The 22,324-nt window shown below is 48.0% G+C and overlaps 1 protein-coding gene across 1 annotated transcript in view; it reads right to left on the bottom strand.

The window, feature by feature from the left end:
* Positions 1 to 1,347: 1,347 nt before the first annotated feature.
* mthfd1l (methylenetetrahydrofolate dehydrogenase (NADP+ dependent) 1 like) overlaps positions 1,348 to 22,324 on the bottom strand; it is a 35,904-nt gene continuing 14,927 nt past the window's right edge. The window contains exons 7-28 of the mRNA XM_068754151.1: positions 22,089 to 22,225; positions 18,679 to 18,787; positions 18,530 to 18,588; positions 18,360 to 18,457; positions 18,093 to 18,266; positions 17,846 to 17,982; positions 17,505 to 17,551; positions 17,149 to 17,256; positions 16,989 to 17,063; positions 16,614 to 16,716; positions 15,977 to 16,053; positions 14,783 to 14,923; positions 14,168 to 14,236; positions 12,227 to 12,338; positions 10,142 to 10,281; positions 9,670 to 9,711; positions 8,538 to 8,641; positions 8,279 to 8,456; positions 7,710 to 7,817; positions 7,474 to 7,626; positions 1,893 to 1,993; positions 1,348 to 1,787 (exon numbers count right to left, since the gene is read on the bottom strand). Of these exons, the coding sequence (XP_068610252.1) occupies positions 1,904 to 1,993; positions 7,474 to 7,626; positions 7,710 to 7,817; positions 8,279 to 8,456; positions 8,538 to 8,641; positions 9,670 to 9,711; positions 10,142 to 10,281; positions 12,227 to 12,338; positions 14,168 to 14,236; positions 14,783 to 14,923; positions 15,977 to 16,053; positions 16,614 to 16,716; positions 16,989 to 17,063; positions 17,149 to 17,256; positions 17,505 to 17,551; positions 17,846 to 17,982; positions 18,093 to 18,266; positions 18,360 to 18,457; positions 18,530 to 18,588; positions 18,679 to 18,787; positions 22,089 to 22,225 (2,261 nt within the window). The 3' untranslated portion in view covers positions 1,348 to 1,787; positions 1,893 to 1,903. The remainder of the gene's footprint in view (positions 1,788 to 1,892; positions 1,994 to 7,473; positions 7,627 to 7,709; positions 7,818 to 8,278; positions 8,457 to 8,537; positions 8,642 to 9,669; positions 9,712 to 10,141; positions 10,282 to 12,226; positions 12,339 to 14,167; positions 14,237 to 14,782; positions 14,924 to 15,976; positions 16,054 to 16,613; positions 16,717 to 16,988; positions 17,064 to 17,148; positions 17,257 to 17,504; positions 17,552 to 17,845; positions 17,983 to 18,092; positions 18,267 to 18,359; positions 18,458 to 18,529; positions 18,589 to 18,678; positions 18,788 to 22,088; positions 22,226 to 22,324) is intronic.

The following is a 22,324-nucleotide window of genomic DNA, read 5'->3' as shown; positions in this document are numbered from 1 at the left end:
CTGAAGAAAGAACAAAGGACTAATAGTCCAGTGTTAAATGGTTCAACTGAGAAAAGAACAAAGGACTAATAGTCCAGCGTTAAATGGTTCAACTGAAGAAAGAACAAAGGACTAATAGTCCAGCGTTAAATGGTTCAACCGAAGAAAGAACAAAGGACTAATAGTCCAGCGTTAAATGGTTCAGCCGAAGAAAGAACAAAGGACTAATAGTCCAGTGTTAAATGCTTCAACTGAAAAAAGAACAAAGGACTAATAGTCCAGCGTTAAATGGTTCAACTGAAGAAAGAACAAAGGACTAATAGTCCAGCGTTAAATGCTTCAACTGAGAAAAGAACAAAGGACTAATAGCCCAGCGTTAAATGGTTCAACCGAAGAAAGAACAAAGGACTAATAGTCCAGCGTTAAATGGTTCAGCCAAAGAAAGAACAAAGGACTAATAGTCCAGCGTTAAATGCTTCAACTGAAGAAAGAACAAAGGACTAATAGTCCAGCGTCAAATGGTTCAACTGAAGAAAGAACAAAGGACTAATAGTCCAGTGTTAAATGGTTCAACTGAAGAAAGAACAAAGGACTAATAGTCCAGTGTTAAATGGTTCAACTGACAGTTGGGTTAAGCAGACACAAATTATCTTCCAGGTGCAGCAAAGGAGGAAAGATGTTCTTCAAACATCACAACTGACGTCAGAGGACGGCAGCGAGAAGGAGCTGTAGATGCATGTGGATATCCGGAGCTCCATGACCCAACAAAATGTACCGGGAGTCAGAAAATACGTCTGTCACCTGATTCACCAGGCGACAGCTGTTTGTGTTACATTATAACAAAATGACATTTTATTTCATCCTATAGAGACATTCCTGTGTTGGGAAACCAGAAACATCAGCAAGTTGAAGAAACTGACTCAATGAAACGATTTCATGACATTCGGATCTGCTTCCGATCACACAATCAAACCTGTCAAGTTATGTGGGAAGTGTTCTCATTCAAGCGAGGCTTGGGTTTGGCTTGCAATTAGAGGCATGAATTAAATAAGTAAAAGCTCATTTCAGACATTTGTATATCGTTATAATTTAAGATTCATCTTAAATATAGAGATGTCAAAGTACCGTAAGGTGATTTGGCACTAAACTTTTTGATTTATTTATTAGTGTTTTAGTATGAGAGAGAACCAATGAGAAGGCTTTCTTTTTCTTTACCAAAAAAAGAAAGCAATAAACTATGGATGCACTGAAACGTCTTCATCCGCCGTTTATAAGGTTCTTCTTGGAGAACCAGGAGACGGCCTGATGGCGCTCGGACTAAACAGACTGAGCCAAGGTGGACAAACACGCACAGTCAAGAGTACACAACACATTTATTAGGAAAGGCACACAGCACAATGACGATAAAGATAATTAGCACATTAGGTCAACTGTTCTGTACTTTACAGCAGCTTTCATTCAACACACAGGCACTGGATGTTAATATCGAATAAAAAACAGCTTACACTGCAAGAACAAGGACGCAAACCTGAGTGTGAAATCTACAGAGACGTTAATGGTTATAACCAATACTATTGCTTTTAGGAGTACAAAAGCAAATCATTGAGCCTGAGTAACATGAGTAACATTCCAGTCGAATGAAAGCACAATTCAAAGTGATGGGAGACTTAAATCGACTCGTCACACGCAGGATGTTGCTGGTCGTCTTTGGTTTATCACACAGATATGCAAATACAGCATGAAGCCAAGGCTCCTGTGAACACAGCAGGGGGGGGGGGGGGGGTCTGACAGCATGGAGCTGAGGGATCCTTGGGAAAGACCAGAAAGCATCTATTAGTTAGGATAGTAGATAGATAGTCAAATGCAGCATCACCCAATGGGGCTCTGGCTTTTGTGCTGGATCCTCCCCTTACCTGGAGCGCGCTTAGAAGAGCCCGGTGATCTCCTCTGTGACTGGGTCAAGGTCGATGTCGTAGAAACAAGGTCGGGTTGGCAGACCAGGCATGGTGCTCATCTGGGGAGGGCAAAGGCAGACAATTTTTATAGGAAAACGCCAATATCAGAAAAAATGGACTGCTTTAAAAATACCTTCATTGTACCTCATTCAAAATGTCAAGGCCTTAAAAACTTGTAGATGAAATTACGAACCACAACTCTGCTGTAAAACAGAGACATTACTGTAGATACAAAGACGTCATCTCGCCGCAACCTCCACGCGAGGTGCACAGACAAGGTGACGGCCTGTGTGCGCATCCATTCTTAAACTGTCATGAAAATATATATGCGACAAAACCCGATGAAAGGTAATAACTAAAACCCTACTAAAGTTTAACCACAAACAGCTGCTCTGTTCTCAGACCCTGCATAAATAAGATCAACGCGACGAGCCCAAAGACGAGCAGCGATGAGTTTAGCCACAAACAGTGATCGCTTTGTTCCCGTCATCTAAATATGGCTCAAAAGGCCCCCCAAAAGGTCAGAGGAACTACAGACAAGTAAAGAAGCTGCAGACAAGTCAAGAAGCTGCAGACAAGTCAAGAAGCTACAGACAAGTCAAGAAGCTACAGACAAGTCAAGAAGCTGCAGACAAGTCAAGAAGCTACAGACAAGTAAAGAAGCTACAGACAAGTAAAGAAGCTGCAGACAAGTAAAGAAGCTGCAGACAAGTAAAGAAGCTGCAGACAAGTAAAGAAGCTGCAGACAAGTCAAGAAGCTGCAGACAAGTCAAGAAGCTGCAGACAAGTCAAGAAGCTGCAGACAAGTTAAGAAGCTACAGACAAGTTAAGAAGCTACAGACAAGTCAAGAAGCTACAGACAAGTAAAGAAGCTACAGACAAGTAAAGAAGCTACAGACAAGTAAAGAAGCTACAGACAAGTCAAGAAGCTGCAGACAAGTCAAGAAGCTGCAGACAAGTAAAGAAGCTACAGACAAGTAAAGAAGCTACAGACAAGTAAAGAAGCTGCAGACAAGTAAAGAAGCTGCAGACAAGTAAAGAAGCTACAGACAAGTAAAGAAGCTGCAGACAAGTCAAGAAGCTGCAGACAAGTCAAGAAGCTGCAGACAAGTCAAGAAGCTGCAGACAAGTTAAGAAGCTACAGACAAGTTAAGAAGCTACAGACAAGTCAAGAAGCTACAGACAAGTAAAGAAGCTACAGACAAGTAAAGAAGCTACAGACAAGTAAAGAAGCTACAGACAAGTCAAGAAGCTGCAGACAAGTCAAGAAGCTGCAGACAAGTAAAGAAGCTACAGACAAGTAAAGAAGCTACAGACAAGTAAAGAAGCTACAGACAAGTCAAGAAGCTGCAGACAAGTTAAGAAGCTACAGACAAGTCAAGAAGCTGCAGACAAGTCAAGAAACTACAGACAAGTAAAGAAGCTACAGACAAGTTTAGAAGCTACAGACAAGTTAAGAAGCTACAGACAAGTAAAGAAGCTGCAGACAAGTAAAGAAGCTGCAGACAAGTAAAGAAGCTACAGACAAGTAAAGAAGCTACAGACAAGTAAAGAAGCTACAGACAAGTCAAGAAGCTACAGACAAGTTAAGAAGGTCATGGCGCTGATGCAGGCGACCACACCGATGGATCAAGGTTACTGCCAGAATATTTCTACTCCATTCTTAAATAGGAATTCTACAACCACAAAAGCTGCATTTTGGGTCTGTAATGATAAATAAAAATGTATGTGTTATCTAATTAAAGGCCGAGAACAGAAGCGTCCTGAAGGTGAGTAGAGCTGGTCGCCCTGGCAACAGACTCTTGTTTTTAGGGAATAATTCAATCACAGTAATACCTTGACATACAAGTAAGTATAATTCGTTCCCGGACCGAGCTTGTAACTCCAAACCGATCGTATGTCAAATCAGTTTTCCCCACATAAAATAACAGAAAACAATTTCAACAGAATTTCAATTTCAAATTCTGTAGATAAGGACGACTTATACAGGATCGGAGTATAGACTTCATTTACAAGTAAAGGTTAGATCATATATTATGTACAGTACATTATATATTAGTATAATATACAGTCCACAACAGAAATCAAAGTATACACAGTGTATACTTCAATTTGTAGTAAATGTGCATGAATTGTGGCATTGCAATGGCAAACTAGAAAGACAATCAGAGATTGCAGACCCCGCCTCCAAAAGACTATTGGATCTTGTGAGACAGTAAACAGGGCTTCCGGATCAGAGGGGCCAAACCTGCTCTAGCTTGCTGCTCCGGAACGTACTACAAGACTCCTTCTGGACTCTTTTTCCCATCATGCCATTCGTGTCCCTCCCTCTTAAAGTGGCAGTTTACAGTACAGGCACAATTCCAGATGTAAAAATAATTCTAGAATCTGGATCCAGATCCGGATCAACGCCATTCTCGGGGAGGACCGAGCCACGGACAGAACCTTGCTTGTGTAAAGATTTCAAGTCGATTGGGTTACTAGTTTTTGAGTTATGCGCTCGGACAGACAAACAGACAAACAAACAGACAAACGCACCCAATTGCAATACCCTCGCCTCCTCTTCGGCGAGGGTAATAATAACGGCCCTACATTTATTTAATCTATATCTTTAGATTCCTTAACCATGAAAACAAACCTTTAGCAATTTGATTCACATTGATCTCATTACTAGTTTAGAAGTTATTCACTTTGAGTAACGGCAGATTCTTCTGGGTCTTGATCCAGAGCTTTTGAAGATACAACAAATCTGTTTGTCCACAGTGTCCTGGTGAAGGACAGCAGAAACAGAACCTCCTTTGTGGAGCTAATCAGAAGATATTACTGAAAGTGTCCAAAACTGAAATTGTGAAGCTAATTCGCAGCACTTGTCCATAGATGCAGCATCTGTTTGAGACAGAAATGAGGGACGCTGTCCTGCAGCATCTGTTTGAGACAGAAATGAGGGACGCTGTCCTGCAGCATCTGTTTGAGACAGAAATGAGGGACGCTGTCCTGCAGCATCTGTTTGAGACAGAAATGAGGGACGCTGTCCTGCAGCATCTGCTTGAGACAGAAATGAGGGACGCTGTCCTGCAGCATCTGTTTAGACAGAAATGAGGGACGCTGTCCTGCAGCATCTGCTTGAGACAGAAATGAGGGACGCTGTCCTGCAGCATCTGCTTGAGACAGAAAAGAGGGACGCTGTCCTGCAGCATCTGTTTAAGACAGAAATGAGGGACGCTGTCCTGCAGCATCCGTTTAGACAGAAATGAGGGACGCTGTCCTGCAGCATCTGCTTGAGACAGAAATGAGGGACGCTGTCCTGCAGCATCTGCTTGAGACAGAAATGAGGGACGCTGTCCTGCAGCATCTGTTTGAGACAGAAATGAGGGACGCTGTCCTGCAGCATCTGCTTGAGACAGAAATGAGGGACGCTGTCCTGCAGCATCTGTTTGAGACAGAAATGAGGGACGCTGTCCTGCAGCATCTGCTTGAGACAGAAATGAGGGACGCTGTCCTGCAGCATCTGTTTAGACAGAAATGAGGGACGCTGTCCTGCAGCATCTGTTTAGACAGAAATGAGGGACGCTGTCCTGCAGCATCTGCTTGAGACAGAAATGAGGGACGCTGTCCTGCAGCATCTGTTTGAGACAGAAATGAGGGACGCTGTCCTGCAGCATCTGTTTCGACAGAAATGAGGGACGCTGTCCTGCAGCATCTGTCTGAGACAGAAATGAGGGACGCTGTCCTGCAGCATCTGTCTGAGACAGAAATGAGGGACGCTGTCCTGCAGCATCTGTTTAGACAGAAATGAGGGACGCTGTCCTGCAGCGTCTGTTTGAGACAGAAATGAGGGACGCTGTCCTGCAGCATCTGTTTAGACAGAAATGAGGGACGCTGTCCTGCAGCATCTGTTTAGACAGAAATGAGGGACGCTGTCCTGCAGCATCTGCTTGAGACAGAAATGAGGGACGCTGTCCTGCAGCATCTGTTTAGACAGAAATGAGGGACGCTGTCCTGCAGCATCTGTTTGAGACAGAAATGAGGGACGCTGTCCTGCAGCATCTGTTTGAGACAGAAATGAGGGACGCTGTCCTGCAGCATCTGTCTGAGACAGAAATGAGGGACGCTGTCCTGCAGCATCTGTTTAGACAGAAATGAGGGACGCTGTCCTGCAGCATCTGTTGGAGACAGAAATGAGGGACGCTGTCCTGCATTATCTGTTTGACAGAAATGAGGGACGCTGTCCTGCAGCATCTGTTTGAGACAGAAATGAGGGACGCTGTCCTGCAGCATCTGCTTGAGACAGAAATGAGGGACGCTGTCCTGCAGCATCTGTTTAGACAGAAATGAGGGACGCTGTCCTGCAGCATCTGTTTGAGACAGAAATGAGGGACGCTGTCCTGCAGCATCTGTTTGAGACAGAAATGAGGGACGCTGTCCTGCAGCATCTGTTTGAGACAGAAATGAGGGACGCTGTCCTGCAGCATCTGTTTAGACAGAAATGAGGGACGCTGTCCTGCAGCATCTGTTTAGACAGAAATGAGGGACGCTGTCCTGCAGCATCTGTTTAGACAGAAATGAGGGACGCTGTCCTGCAGCATCTGTTTGAGACAGAAATGAGGGACGCTGTCCTGCAGCATCTGTTTGAGACAGAAATGAGGGACGCTGTCCTGCAGCATCTGTTTGAGACAGAAATGAGGGACGCTGTCCTGCAGCATCTGTTTGAGACAGAAATGAGGGACGCTGTCCTGCAGCATCTGTTTGAGACAGAAATGAGGGACGCTTTTTTAATCATATATAGTCTGCGTAGATTTGTTTCGTTTGAGCCATGACAATTACTTCAAAGTGAATCTTCTGTTCCGGTTATCTTTGATCCGTCTGACAGTCAGAGACTTCAAAGAACAATCTGGAGACTGTTCGGTTGGGAGTCACAGTTCAAGGGTTACGAACACGCCAGCAGCACCGCGGGCCGGAGCAGATCAAAGGCAGGGTTGAGACTGGACAGACGCCACACAGAGACACTGCCAGGCCTTCCCAGCATGCCCAGCCTTTGACACCTCGGCCTCAGCCTATCAAAGCTCAGGCCCCAGGGTAAACCGATAAAGCGACAGGAGGCAACGTCCTCAGGGAGCTGCCTCCTGAGAAACCAGACGTCAGACTGCAGAGACCCAAACACAGAGCGGGTTCATGGTAAAGCAGGCAGACCAGCGACCCCATAGCGACAGCCCGAGAATGTCTCCTAGTCCAAACAGACAACGTACACACCCCACGACGCCCTGCAGTGCCTGCAAGACAAAACCCGGGGCCGGAGAGCCTTTTGCATGAAGCTAACATGTTCCAGATTTGGCCCTAAAACCTTCATGAACGGACTTCTGCTTGTTCCTGGGTTAGAAGCACACTTCCACTCCCCCCCCCCCCCTCGTCTGAGGAGAGCATCCACAATGCAAATCGATGCGCTCGATCCAGGTTTGTGATCCATTCGCTTTGAAGTCTCTGACTTTGGGCCCTAATGAACAGAGCTACCGTTAGCATGAAGCTGCTGTCCCATGCGTACCGTTCCTACGAGCGGGTAGATGTAGCCGGCCCCGACGCTCGCACGGACGTCTCGGATGGGCAGCACGAAGCCGGTGGGCGTCCCCTTCTTATCAGGCATGTGGGACAGGGACAGGTGAGTCTTGGCCATGCATATGGGCAACGAACCGTAGGCCTGGATGCAGGAAGCAAAGCACAAAGAGCCGCTGAGCGGTCAGCAGGGGAGGACGCGGGACACGGGCGTGTTATTGATCCCACCTGTTTGTCGTAGTAATCTATCTTGGCCCGGGCCGCTGGAGACAGCGCGATGTCATCGGCTCCGTACACCTTCTGGGCAATCGTTCGGATTTTCTGGACGATTGGCATCTGCAGGAAAGACGGGTGAAGCATGCGAGCGCTGGCAAGCATCAAAGGGAGGAGCAAATGCAGGCGGGCGTCGCTAAAGGGAACAAAGCCACAATCTGCAAACCGGACCTCCTCGGACAGACTCCGCCTTCGTTGGCGTGCCTTTGGTTCGCCTCGGCTCCACTCGTGTGTTCAAACTCCGAACATCTGTGCAACTTCCAAGGCATTTTAAACTCCATTTATTTGGTCAAAAACAGCGTCGCTCGAGAACCGGGTCGCTCGAGAACCGAGGTTCCACTCGAGGACCGCTAGATTTGAGGGTTCTTACCGAAATGGAGGAAATAGAACAGGGTTCACGTTCCTGGTTTGATGCTCCTCCTGCTAAGCTTTCACTAGTATGTAATGATGATGATGATGATGATGAAGCTTTGTCCTTCGGAGGACAGCCGGATGTTTGAGCTTCACAGATTACGATGACTTACCTGCAAGTCGTACAGGAAGTGGAAGTTGCTGGGTCTGCTGGCAGCCTCGTTCACAGCACGGGCCAGTTCCAGGGCGCCTCGGCCGCCCTGCGCCCAATGATGACACGGCACGGCGTCGGAGGCGCCGCACGCTTTCGCAATCTGACACGCAAGATCAATCTCTGCCCGAGTGTCCGTCCTGAGGAATGGGAGGAACCGCCGTGACCATGAAGAACACGCCGCATCACAGAAAGGCTGGCGAGGACTTTTGACATCTTACTTGAAGACATTTAGCGCCACGACCACCGGCACCCCGAAAAGGTGCACGATCTGGATCTGCTTCTTGAGATTGCTACGGCAACCACCTTCAACCAGGCTCAGGTTCTCCAGGAGAAGACAGAAACAGAGCTCAGACATTCCGTTGGGTGTGAAGCGACGGCCGTTATTGTGACGCCTGTAGCATAGCAACAAGGCTGTTACGGCGCCGTATTAACCCGAGCATCATTCTTTGTTTTGATCGTACGATTGAGCCATTCGTCATCGTCATCATCAGTTGTTTATTTTTCCTCTTCATCACAGTAAGAAAGCGACGAGAGCTTGAGCCGAGCAAACTGGAATTATGGGATGTAATTGTGTGTCATGGCGGAGGCCTGAACAACAGAGCTGCTATTACTGGCTTTACCAACATCAAACAAGTTCTATCGGCGCGTTGCAACGACCGATCGATCAGACACAGCCTCGCGACGCGGATTTAATCCTTTTAGAATCGCAGAGACGGAGGTTTGTCCGTTAGCAAGATAACTCGGAACGTTCCGGACAGATCTTCAGGAAATATTCAGGAACTGTTTGGAACGCTACCAGGAACAGATCATTACATTTTGGTGATCCAGAAGAGATCCTGAATTCTGGATCGGTTTGAAATGTTCAGTAACATTGCAGTCAATGGCGCTTCAAACCTTGTTCCTCAATAGCTCGGTTGATTATTGACCGATGTTTATGGAATTTAAGACAATCATGTAAGGGGGGGGGCTCTATCACACCACCGAATTTCATCTGGATCCGATCCAGAATGGAGTCGGGGGAAAAAGATTTAATTTTAACATTGAAAAGCCCCTTTACAGATAAGATCAGACTTATACACCAACATCGACTTTCATGTTGGTGTATAAAGACACCAAGAACAATGTAGAACCTTCTGGTGCTGATCCAGATCACCGTGTGGACGGTCTGAATGTAATTATAGGGGGAACGAGCTGCTTGGCGGAGGCCTGTGCTCTCGATCCTGAAATCATCCAAACCACGAAGATAAAACTGGTTCAGCCAATCATTCCGTTTGATCTGAAGGGATTTCATGAATAATAATGTTTCTCTCTGGATATCACGTATTATTACATCATCACCAGAGCTGGTACCTCATCGATGTACTCTCTGGGGAGAGGTGCACCAGCTGACACCTGCAAACACACAAAGACAAATCATCACAACAAAGTGAACATTCGTCCGACAGCATTCAGCATTTCATCATTCATGGGATTCATGCGTCCTGCTTTCAATGGAGCAGCTCTAACGCCAGTAACCCGAGGCTCCGGGTTCAGTCGGGGGGGGGGATGTTAGGAATGGGATCACATGAGGGGGGCTGCAGCAGAGAGAAATCTGACCTATCAGTGATTGATCAGTAGGACAAAGGCGACTAAACACACTTACTCGGCTGCCACACAAATGAATATTTCTACTGCGTTACAATGTAGCAGTGTCGTTCATGAAAAGCACGGTTAAAACGGTTAAAACTCAAATAATTCAGGTTGTGTAGAAACCCTGATATCCTCCGATGTAATTCGGGGGGGTTGTGTGTGGGGGGGTTTCCTGACCGCTGCGTTAACTCACGTTCGGGCCACCCCCATGCATCTTCAACGCTCTGACGGTTGCAACTAGCACCACCACGTTTGGCTGCAGACCCGAAGCCCGACATTTGATGTTGAAGAACTTCTCCATCCCGATGTCTGCTCCGAAGCCAGCCTCTGTGGCTGAGTGGAGACAAGAGCAGGACAAACTGCTTACACATTCCACGAATACAGTGGTTCTCAAATGGCGGTGCGATGTCAGGGGGGGCGCCCGTGACCGCGGAGAACATGCTTTTTTTGCCATACTAGATTAAAGTGTAATTGCACATCCTCTCCAGTAGTTGGCAGTGGCGCCCTGATTGTCAGAGTGCGTGCAGGGAGTATTAGCAGAAGAAGAGCGGTTGTAAACAAACCTTCAAGACACAGCGCGGAGAAATATTTAACGGCGTAAAAGAGACGGAGAGAGACGGAGATGATAAAACAAAGGAGGGTCAGTCGAAAGCAAAGACGAGGAACTATGACGTAGCGCACGTAGCGTGCGTAGCGTGCGTATCGTACGTAGCGCGCGTAGCGTACGGCTTCACCGTGACTCCGGTGGGAGAAGACGACCGGACTTCCTCATTTTGGTTTTATAGGTTAAAGTGTTTTATATTTTGTGCTCCCTATTTAATATTGCTGATCAATTTTAATGTATTATTATTTATTGATGTTATTTAAGAAAATGTATTAATTGTATAAATTGTAGTTTAAGGATTAAAAAATAAAACGAGCGGAATCAGAGATGAGCGGAATCAGAGACAGACGAGCAGAATCAGAGACAGACAAGTAGAATCAGAGACAGACGAGCAGAATCAGAGACAGACAAGTAGAATCAGAGACAGACGAGCAGAATCAGAGACAGACAAGTAGAATCAGAGACAGACGAGCAGAATCAGAGACAGACAAGTAGAATCAGAGACAGACGAGCGGAATCAGAGACAGACGAGCGGAATCAGAGACGAGCGGAATCAGAGACAGACGAGCGGAATCAGAGACAGACGAGCAGGATCAGAGACGAGCGGAATCAGAGACAGACGAGCGGAATCAGAAACGAGCGGAATCAGAGACAGACGAGCGGAATCAGAGACAGACGAGCGGAATCAGAGACGAGCAGAATCAGAGACAGACGAGCAGAATCAGAGACGAGCGGAATCACCGGTTGCCGGTCTGGCTCATGTTGAGCAGTAGCACAGGATGAATTTTTACGTGTTTCTGTTATTTTTAATTCAGGTTGGATTTTGTTTTTGTGCTCTGCGGAGATTTTCGCAGCTCAGAGGGAACGTTGCCCAGAATGCATCGCCAGATGATCTGCTGCTGAGGTTTCTGCAGAAGGTGAGACCCGGCGTTTAAGGCAGGAAGAGGTCACCTGTGCTCGCTGCTCCAGACATTTGATGATGCAGGAGCATCCATCCATCCATCCATCCATCCATCCATCCATCACCCACCGGCAGCATATCTACGGTTAAAATCGAATTTGTCCAAAGAGCTCATTTCATGTTGGTCCACTGAGGGGTTAATCTTTCGTGTTTGATCAAAAAGAGCGACATGAACCAGAATTATTGGGTTTATATTTCAGAATCAGATGAAATTAGAAATTACATAAAAGCTGATGCATTAGGGGAGTGAGGGGGGCGGGGCAAAAAGAGGGAGGCCGAGTTCCTGGCATACCTGAGAGTACGGTAACAAAAACACAGACGAGGGGGGGGGGGGGGGGGGACGGACTTCGAGCCTCCAGCTCCTCTGTTCTCACGCTTCCCAAGCTCACAGGGGAACGCCTCTGAACGAGGATCATGCACAGACTCGCCCCGCTCTCTCACACACACACACACACACACACACGCACGCACACACACACACACACGCACACACACATTCCAGACATACTTCTGCAGCAAGACAAAATGAACGCCGCAGGAAGCTGAAGATGACCGAGCTGCTTCAGCTTCCTCTACTCTGTTACGCAACACTTCCACGGTTCATTCAGAGCCAGAGCGGAGCCAGAACACTGAAGCCCATTCATGGCCCCGCCCGCCCCGCCCCGCCCGCCTGGCTCTGAGGCCCTCGGATTGGCAGATCAGTGTGCTCTCACCCACGAAGCCATCCCGTCCAACCAGCTTCAGGGCCAGCTTGTCTGCCAGCACCGAGGAGTTTCCATGGGCGATGTTGGCGAAGGGCCCGGCGTGGACAAACACGGGCGTACCCTGCGGCAGCGAGAGGGGCGCACAAACACGTAGGGGGGGGGGGGGGGGGGGTAGGAAACAATACAGACCGTTAGAAAAGCACGACGTTTCACAAACACTGGCATGTGATTGGACGGACCTGCATATGCCTAAACAGAAGTCGCTCGGCTGAGAGTGGGCGGGGCCTCCCTCCCGTGCTGATCCGAACGCTTTCCTGGAGGCTGGCCGAAATATAGATGCCGACCGTTTATCTGGGTTATTCACAACTACGTTGCCGTGGGCAACCACCTCAGATGAGGCGGGGCCTCAGCCAGTTTGGATGGCGAGATCACATTGCTGCGGCTGAACCAATGGAAAGCTCCGAAAACGGAGTTAGGTCGCGTGTGAATTCCTCGAGGGGGAGGAAGGAGGAAGGTCGGGAGTTCGTTTACGTTCTTCTGGCACTCCGAGGAGGATATCAGCCGTTTGACAGGACGGGACAGAGGAAGAAGAGCGACGACAACACGAGAAGGGAAAACAACAGCCTCCCAGAATAGTTGTCCAATGAGAAACATGCTCATCTCATGCATCCTCCGTTGGGCGGAGCTCCAATGCTGAACCTCACTTCTGGAGACCGAAGGGGGAAGAACCCTGTGGCGTGGGTCAAAGACGGCACGGTCACTTTCTCTGGGGCAGCCACGCCCCCAGCCCAGCCCAGCGAGCAGCCTGGACGTCCACACTGGGACCTGACCGTCTATATGGGGGGGTCTGCAGCCCCTCCCTAGAAAACATGCTCGTTTGAAAGACAGGAAGTTTGAGAAATGCACAGAATGACTGAGATCATTTCCACAGACGCCTCCACAGAAAGCTGTTCAGGAATGACCCCCCCCCCCCTACGGACGAGGAGGGGGGACGTTCAGGGTGGGAAGAGGAGAAAGAGGAGGACGCGTCCCGAGTGATAAACCCAGACCGTCACTTCAAAGGGCCTCTGAAGATGACCCCACACTTCAGAGTCACGGACACGTGAAAACTATTAACTCAAACCTTTGGGCGGGACTTTTGAGCGATAAATGATAAAATGTGCCGTCCTGGGACATGAGAAGACGATTTAACATTTCAGGTGATTCAGGGAAACAAGCAGCAGGTGCTTCTGCTTTAACGCCGAGTCGCTGCGCTCACAGGAAGCGCGAGTCTCCATCGGTATCCTTGAGCAGACGGAACGCTAGCCCACCGAGGGCAGAGGGGGGCGCTGCTCCAGACCAGGGGCCTCGGGCATCAAGACTCGCGTACGCTGAAATCCAGAAACCGTCGTACGCATGAATCCACGCATGTCCGCCGTACGTCCCGATCAACGTGGACAGACGTACAGGTTTGTGACGCCGTCACATAAAGAAAGGTCAGGCCCGCCGACTTTGTCCAAATTATATCATTAAATCACATTTTACTATAATTAAACCTTTTCCCCGTAATGATTCCTGGAAAACGACAAATCCTTTTATCATTTATATTAGTTCACACAAACGATCCACCCATCTGTTCCTGGCCCCGCCCCTCTGTCAAATTTTAGAACCCATTGTGGCCCGCGAGTCAAAACGTTTGCCCTGTGCTAGACCCAACGAATCTGTTTGTCCAGTGTCTTAGCCGTCAGTAGCCGTCGGTAACCGTCGGTAACCGTCAGGCGGCCATTACTGCAGGTTTGGGTTTAGCCGTAGCACAGAAAGCTACGTATCAGTATTAGCTATTCATTCAACACTTTCTTACAGACAGAATGGATGTGAACGGCCTGTTGCCCCAAAAGCCCCCAGCAGAGGTGGCGGTAGCGCCTTCATTGTCCACCAGAGGGCAATGAGGAGTGCAGTGGGATGTCTCACCTCCAGGGTCTGCATCAGCGTGGGTTTGATGGCGTCTTTCATCAGCACGGCCAGGGCGCCGCTCACACCCTGACAGGAAGGGAGAAGAGTCAGATCCAAACAGGCTTCAGCACGGACACCTAAAGCTCGCTGCCCTCAGTCTCACACCCTGACAGGAAGGGAGAAGAGTCAGATCCAGACAGGCTTCAGCACGGACACCTAAAGCTCGCTGCCCTCAGTCTCACACCCTGACAGGAAGGGAGAAGAGTCAGATCCAGACAGGCTTCAGCACGGACACCTAAAGCTCGCTGCATCCAGACCAATCAGGATTAACTCTTTCAGTGCTACCCCCACCCCCGCCTCCCTAAACGGCCAATAACTCCAGAACGGACAACGGTAGGAACACGCCCTTTGTCCTGATGAAAGAAGAGACTTTAATCTTTCATTTGGCAGGTTCGGCGTTTGCATAGTCATAATAAAGAATATTCTGTGGGGCTTGGAAAACGGGGGCACTCGGCATGTAGCTGAGCTGAAAATGTCTGGCACTGAAAGAGTTAATGGGGGCTCTGAAACAGCCCCAGTGAGAGGTGAACCCCAACGACAGGAACACACACGCACACACACACACACACACACCAGGTCCTGGGCGGTGACGGGCTCCCCGGAGCGGCTGCTCCCCACCACCATGCGAGCCAGCCTGCTCCTCATGTCCTGCAGGCCGTCTGCCAGAGCCAGGATGGCCATGATCTCACTGGCCACGGCGATGTCGAAGCCCGTCTGAGGGCGACAGGAGGAAGAAGACACAATGACACAGCGACACAGCGACAACAACGACACAGCAACAACACAACGACAACAACACAACAACACAGCAACAACAGCACAGCAACAACAACACAACAGCAACACAGCAACAACACAACGACAACACAGCAACAACAACACAACACAACAGCAACACAGCAACAACAACAGCAACAACACAACAACAGCACAGCAACAACACAACGACAACACAGCAACAACACAACAGCAACAACACAGCAACAACAACAACAGCACAGCAACAACAACACAACAACACAACAGCAACAACAACACAGCAACAACACAGCAACAACACAACGACAACACAGCAACAACAACAACAGCACAGCAACAACAACACAACAGCAACAACAGCACAGCAACAACAACGACACAGCAACAACACAACGACAACAACACAGCAACAACACAACGACAACACAGCAACAACAACAACAGCACAGCAACAACAACACAACAACAACAACACAACAGCAACAACAGCACAGCAACAACAACGACACAGCAACAACACAACGACAACAACACAACAACACAGCAACAACAGCACAGCAACAACACAACACAGCAACAACAGCACAGCAACAACAACAACGACACAGCAACAACACAACGACAACACAGCAACGACAGCAACACCACAACAACACAGCAACAACAGCAATGCAACACAGCAACAACAACAACACAACACAGCAGCAACAACAACACAGCAACAACAACAGCAACACAACAACACAGCAACACAGCAACAACAACAACAACACAGCAACAACAACAGCAACAACAACACAGCAACAACAAAACAACAACAACAACAACACAGCAACAAAACAACAGCAACACAACCACAACAGCAACACAACAACGACACATCAACACAACAATGACACAACACAGCAACACAACAACAGCACAGCAACAACAACACAACAACTGAGACACGGTACAGACATCGCCATGGAGACGCAGCACGAGTGACGGCGAGCGGAGGCTGCACACCTCTCGGGTCTGTCCTTTCTCGCTGCTCGCCTGTCCGACCGTGATCTTCCTCAGGAAACGGTCGTTTGTGTCAACAACTGAAAATCAGCAAAGGGTTAACGGAGGCCAGCACGGGGGGGTAACGGTGCTTTAATCTCAGAGGTTGTGGCTCTGCCCCACAGCTTCAGAGCAAGGCAGCCAGCACATGACCGTAAAAGGACATCCTGCAGCGTGAGCCTGCTGCGTTGAGCTGAACGCACCATCGAAGCAGCGAAACCCAAAGTGAGACCTTTAAACGATCGACGGGTACCTCTCTGCCAGGTGATAAGTGAGACCTTTGAACGATCGATGGGTACCTCTCTGCCAGGTGATAAGTGAGACCTTTAAACGATCGGGCTCTGGGGAACGATCGACGGGTACCTCTCTGCCAGGTGATAAGTGAGACCTTTAAACGATCGGGCTCTGGGGAACGACCGACGGGTACCTCTCTGCCAGGTGATAAGTGAGACCTTTGAACGATCGATGGGTACCTCTCTGCCAGGTGATAAGTGAGACCTTTGAACGATCGGGCTCTGGGGAACGACCGACGGGTACCTCTCTGCCAGGTGATAAGTGAGACCTTTGAACGATCGGGCTCTGGGGAACGATCGATGGGTACCTCTCTGCCAGGTGATCTGGGACGGGTCCAGGTCCAGACGAACGAAGGCGCTGACTTCCTGCGGCGTGAGAGACGCTGGGTCTGTTTTATTGATCCCTAGATGCTGGAATTAGAGCCACAAGTTCAGATGACATGGTCCCACGTACGCCCCCGACCCTGCACCACTATTCTGTGATTGGCTATCCTGATCCCGATGACAACATTTGTTCCGGCCCCGCCCTCCATCTGCAGGACACGACGACGCTACAAGATCAACTCGCCATCAAGGATCACCATGAAGACTTTACGTCGTCGCTAAAGCTTCTGTCACAACGTAAACAACCACAGCAAAGTGCAGTCAGTGCGCCCCCTAGTGGACAAAGCATTCAGACTTACCAGAAGCCTGGACATTTGGATGGGAGAAAACGTTCTGCGTCCGTTGAGTGAAGGAACCAGCCTGGTGAACAAGGCCTTCGACACGCGGAGACAAAGCATCATCATCATCACACCATCCAGAGTGGAAGCAGCTCCTGCTGCACGAAGGTCACAAGGTCACCTCGTCGGACTGCGTCGCCTCATGCAGCATCCTGGCATCGATGGCGGCCGCCAGCAGGTTGTTGGCTGCGGTGATGGCATGGATGTCACCGGTCAGGTGGAGGTTGAACTGAACCGGCGGAGCCACAAACGGGATAGAAAGAGAAAGGGGGGTGAGGGGGGGGGGGGGTAGAAGGACCGCCCTGTGGAAACGAGTCGGCCCTACAGGGCACACTGAGAACAGGTGAGAAGCTGGATCTGAAGCAGAGGAGGTTCTCTGCCCGCCTCCTCCGGGGGAGGGGGGGGGGTTGTACCCCCCTGCAGGGTCGAGCTCTTTGAAGCTTGCTGCAGAGTGCTGAGAGCTTCTATGTGTCTTACCTCCTCCATCGGGATGACCTGGGCATATCCCCCTCCTGCAGCGCCCCCTAGGAGGCAGAAGAGGCATCACAGTCAAAGGCAGGTGAAAACGCTCGCCTCATGCTGGCAAGGATGGCTCGACAGTTATTTGAAACATTCCTAGGTGCTGCTTGAGCCACCCGTCAGCGGACCCCCCCCCCCCCCCCCCAGTCAGGGGGAAGCAAAACGAAGAGTTCCATTTCAAGATAACATCCTGGTCGGAAAGCTCGATTTATTCCTGAAGCCATTTTCAGGTGATTATTTTCACGAGGAGAAACGGTAGCAAAAGAAAAGATAGAGATGGCTGCAAGAGGAAAGCTGACCTTTAACCCCAAAGGTGGGTCCCTGGGAAGGCTGTCGGAGGCAGGCAACAGCGTTGAGCTTCAGGTGGGCGGCGAGGGCTTGGACCAGGCCGATGGTCACCGTGCTTTTACCTTCTCCGAGTGGGGTCGGGGTTATCCTTCACACAGGAAGTACAGACAGGACAGACGCACGACAAACGGCGAAGCATCGATGAGAACCAAGCCGCAGCTCCCGCCAACAGGCCAGGGGGCGCCGGCTCCCACTCACCCAGCAACCAGGACATATTTGCCATCCGGCTGTGTGCGGAGGCGGTCCAGCAGGGACAGGCTGACCTTGGCCTTGCTCCGGCCGTACGCCTCCAGCTCCTCCGGCAGCAGGCCGATCTCCTGCGCCAGCTGCTGCACCGGTTTGGGCGTCTGACCTCGGGAGATCTCGATGTCACTGACAAACAGGAACACAAGGTCTTTGTTCGGAAGCCCCGCCCGCTAAACCATGGTGAAGGGGGTGTAGATCTGAGTAGGGGGCGGTTTATACTTTGGGACCGGGGTCGCCGGCTGCAGGTTCAGGGCGCGCAGACGCCAGGGCTGCGGCTGCTGCCTCTCGAGCCACCGGCTGCAGCCGCTCAGCACGTTCTAGCAGACGGCAAGGAGCGACGGTGAAGAACAACCAGCACCAGGTCGCCAGAAGGGGGCGTCAACACGCACCTGTGCTCTGTAGGCAGCTGTGAGGGGTCCTAATCCAGACTTTGAGGACTCGGCGCCATCTAAAGACAAGCACACCGATGATGGTCACTTCACTTTGAGTTGCTTTCGTCCGTTTTGGGTTAAGTTCACCAGAATGGTTTCATCCTGACCCGTTTCCAGAGGTTCACACCGAACGACAGCAGCTCCAGGTCGGAGCCAGCTGGGGGCGACGTCCACACTGTCTGGCCCAAAGAGGACCACAGCGTCCGCCGCCATCGCCTAGAGAAAGACCAACGAAGAAGAAGCCGACGGAAACCTTCACAGAAAATGTCCCGATAAAAATCACAGAATAAACTTTAGCCAAGAGGATTAGAAACGGTTCACTTTGCTGCTCACCTTTCTCCTACCTACGTCCACCTGCACAATACGTCTCTTTATTTATTGTTATTTTGCATCTGTGCAGTAATTTAATATTAGTTTTATTTTTATTTGTATTGTTAAATGTCGATGATTTATGTACGAAGGACTTTCAACGGAACAAGACCGCAAGGGCTTTAGAAATGCTCCTCTTAGACAGGATGACTGACTGTACTTGTACTGTAATACATGCTACTGTGTGACTGTACTTGTACTGTAATACATGCTACTGTGTGACTGTACTTGTACTGTAATACATGCTACTGTCTGACTGTACTTGTACTGTAATACATGCTACTGTGTGACTGTACTTGTACTGTAATACATGCTACTGTCTGACTGTACTTGTACTGTAATACATGCTACTGTGTGACTGTACTTGTACTGTAATACATGCTACTGTGTGACTGTACTTGTACTGTAATACATGCTACTGTCTGACTGTACTTGTACTGTAATACATGCTACTGTTTGACTGTACTTTTACTGTAGTACATGCTACTGTTTGACTGTACTTGTACTGTAATACATGCTACTGTTTGACTGTACTTGTACTGTAATACATGCTACTGTGTGACTGTACTTGTACTGTAATACATGCTACTGTGTGACTGTACTGTAATACATGCTACTGTCTGACTGTACTTGTACTGTAATACATGCTACTGTGTGACTGTACTTGTACTGTAATACATGCTACTGTTTGACTGTACTTTTACTGTAATACATGCTACTGTCTGACTGTACTTGTACTGTAATACATGCTACTGTGTGACTGTACTTTTACTGTAGTACATGCTACTGTTTGACTGTACTTGTACTGTAATACATGCTACTGTTTGACTGTACTTGTACTGTGATACATGCTACTGTCTGACTGTACTTGTACTGTAATACATGCTACTGTGTGACTGTACTTGTACTGTAATACATGCTACTGTGTGACTGTACTGTAATACATGCTACTGTCTGACTGTACTTGTACTGTAATACATGCTACTGTGTGACTGTACTTGTACTGTAATACATGCTACTGTGTGACTGTACTTGTACTGTAATACATGCTACTGTCTGACTGTACTTGTACTGTAATACATGCTACTGTCTGACTGTACTTGTACTGTAATACATGCTACTGTGTGACTGTACTTTTACTGTAGTACATGCTACTGTTTGACTGTACTTGTACTGTAATACATGCTACTGTTTGACTGTACTTGTACTGTAATACATGCTACTGTGTGACTGTACTTGTACTGTAATACATGCTACTGTGTGACTGTACTGTAATACATGCTACTGTCTGACTGTACTTGTACTGTAATACATGCTACTGTGTGACTGTACTTGTACTGTAATACATGCTACTGTTTGACTGTACTTTTACTGTAATACATGCTACTGTCTGACTGTACTTGTACTGTAATACATGCTACTGTGTGACTGTACTTTTACTGTAGTACATGCTACTGTTTGACTGTACTTGTACTGTAATACATGCTACTGTTTGACTGTACTTGTACTGTGATACATGCTACTGTCTGACTGTACTTGTACTGTAATACATGCTACTGTGTGACTGTACTTGTACTGTAATACATGCTACTGTCTGACTGTACTTGTACTGTAATACATGCTACTGTGTGACTGTACTTGTACTGTAATACATGCTACTGTTTGACTGTACTTTTACTGTAGTACATGCTACTGTTTGACTGTACTTTTACTGTAGTACATGCTACTGTTTGACTGTACTTTTACTGTAATACATGCTACTGTGTGACTGTACTTTTACTGTAGTACATGCTACTGTTTGACTGTACTTTTACTGTAATACATGCTACTGTGTGACTGTACTTTTACTGTAGTACATGCTACTGTCTGACTGTACTTGTACTGTAATACATGCTACTGTCTGACTGTACTTGTACTGTAATACATGCTACTGTGTGACTGTACTTTTACTGTAGTACATGCTACTGTTTGACTGTACTTGTACTGTAACACATGCTACTGTTTGACTGTACTTGTACTGTAATACATGCTACTGTGTGACTGTACTTGTACTGTAATACATGCTACTGTGTGACTGTACTGTAATACATGCTACTGTCTGACTGTACTTGTACTGTAATACATGCTACTGTCTGACTGTACTTGTACTGTAATACATGCTACTGTTTGACTGTACTTTTACTGTAGTACATGCTACTGTTTGACTGTACTTTTACTGCAGTACATGCTACTGCTTGACTGTACTTTTACTGCAGTACATGCTACTGTTTGACTGTACTTGTACTGTAATACATGCTACTTAACTGTGTGACTGTACTTGTACTGTAGTACATGCTACTGTTTGACTGTACTTTTACTGTAGTACATGCTACTGTTTGACTGTACTTGTACTGTAATACATGCTAATGTGTGACTGTACTTTTACTGTAGTACATGCTACTGTTTGACTGTACTTTTACTGCAGTACATGCTACTGTTTGACTGTACTTGTACTGTAATACATGCTACTGTGTGACTGTACTGTAATACATGCTACTGTGTGACTGTACTTGTACTGTAATACATGCTACTGTTTGACTGTACTTGTACTGTAATACATGCTACTGTGTGACTGTACTGTAATACATGCTACTGTGTGACTGTACTGTAATACATGCTACTGTGTGACTGTACTTGTACTGTAATACATGCTACTGTCTGACTGTACTTGTACTGTAATACATGCTACTGTGTGACTGTACTTTTACTGTAGTACATGCTACTGTTTGACTGTACTTTTACTGCAGTACATGCTACTGTTTGACTGTACTTGTACTGTAATACATGCTACTTAACTGTGTGACTGTACTTGTACTCTAACATTTTTTCTAATAAATATATTCATCATCATCATCTCGTCAGTGGATGTGAAAAAGCAGAGCCTGCCCCCATGTGGATAATCGCTAACACTGCACCCAGTGCAAAATAAAGTGGCGGCGTTCAGTTTCAAACGTTCAGACTAACGACACAAGGACGACTACGAACGTTTCACTTTCAAATGTAACTTTCTTGTTTACTGAGAATTTATATTTGAGGCAAGTAAAAATTTGGGAAGGTGGGGGGGGGGGGGGGGGCACACCGGTACACACAAAAAAGAAACCCCACACACCTGATCCTTGAGCCGATCGGGGGCCCCGTGACTCTTCAGAGCTACCATTCCACTTCTTTCAATCAGGCACTGGAGGACCACCCCAAACGGCCCCCCTCCTCCAACGAGCAGCACAACTGTCCCTTCCAAAGGACGACCTGCAGGACATTTGAGGACATTTCCATTCACTGAGAGGAGGACAAACTGATTCATATCAAACAAACAAACGAACAATAAACAAAGCAGCGTCTCATTAT

The sequence above is a fragment of the Brachionichthys hirsutus genome, chromosome 20 (genome assembly GCF_040956055.1).
Source record: "Brachionichthys hirsutus isolate HB-005 chromosome 20, CSIRO-AGI_Bhir_v1, whole genome shotgun sequence".
Taxonomy (NCBI): Eukaryota; Metazoa; Chordata; class Actinopteri; order Lophiiformes; family Brachionichthyidae; genus Brachionichthys; species Brachionichthys hirsutus.
Note: the sequence above shows the minus strand (reverse complement) of the source record. Positions and strands in the feature narration are given on the sequence as shown.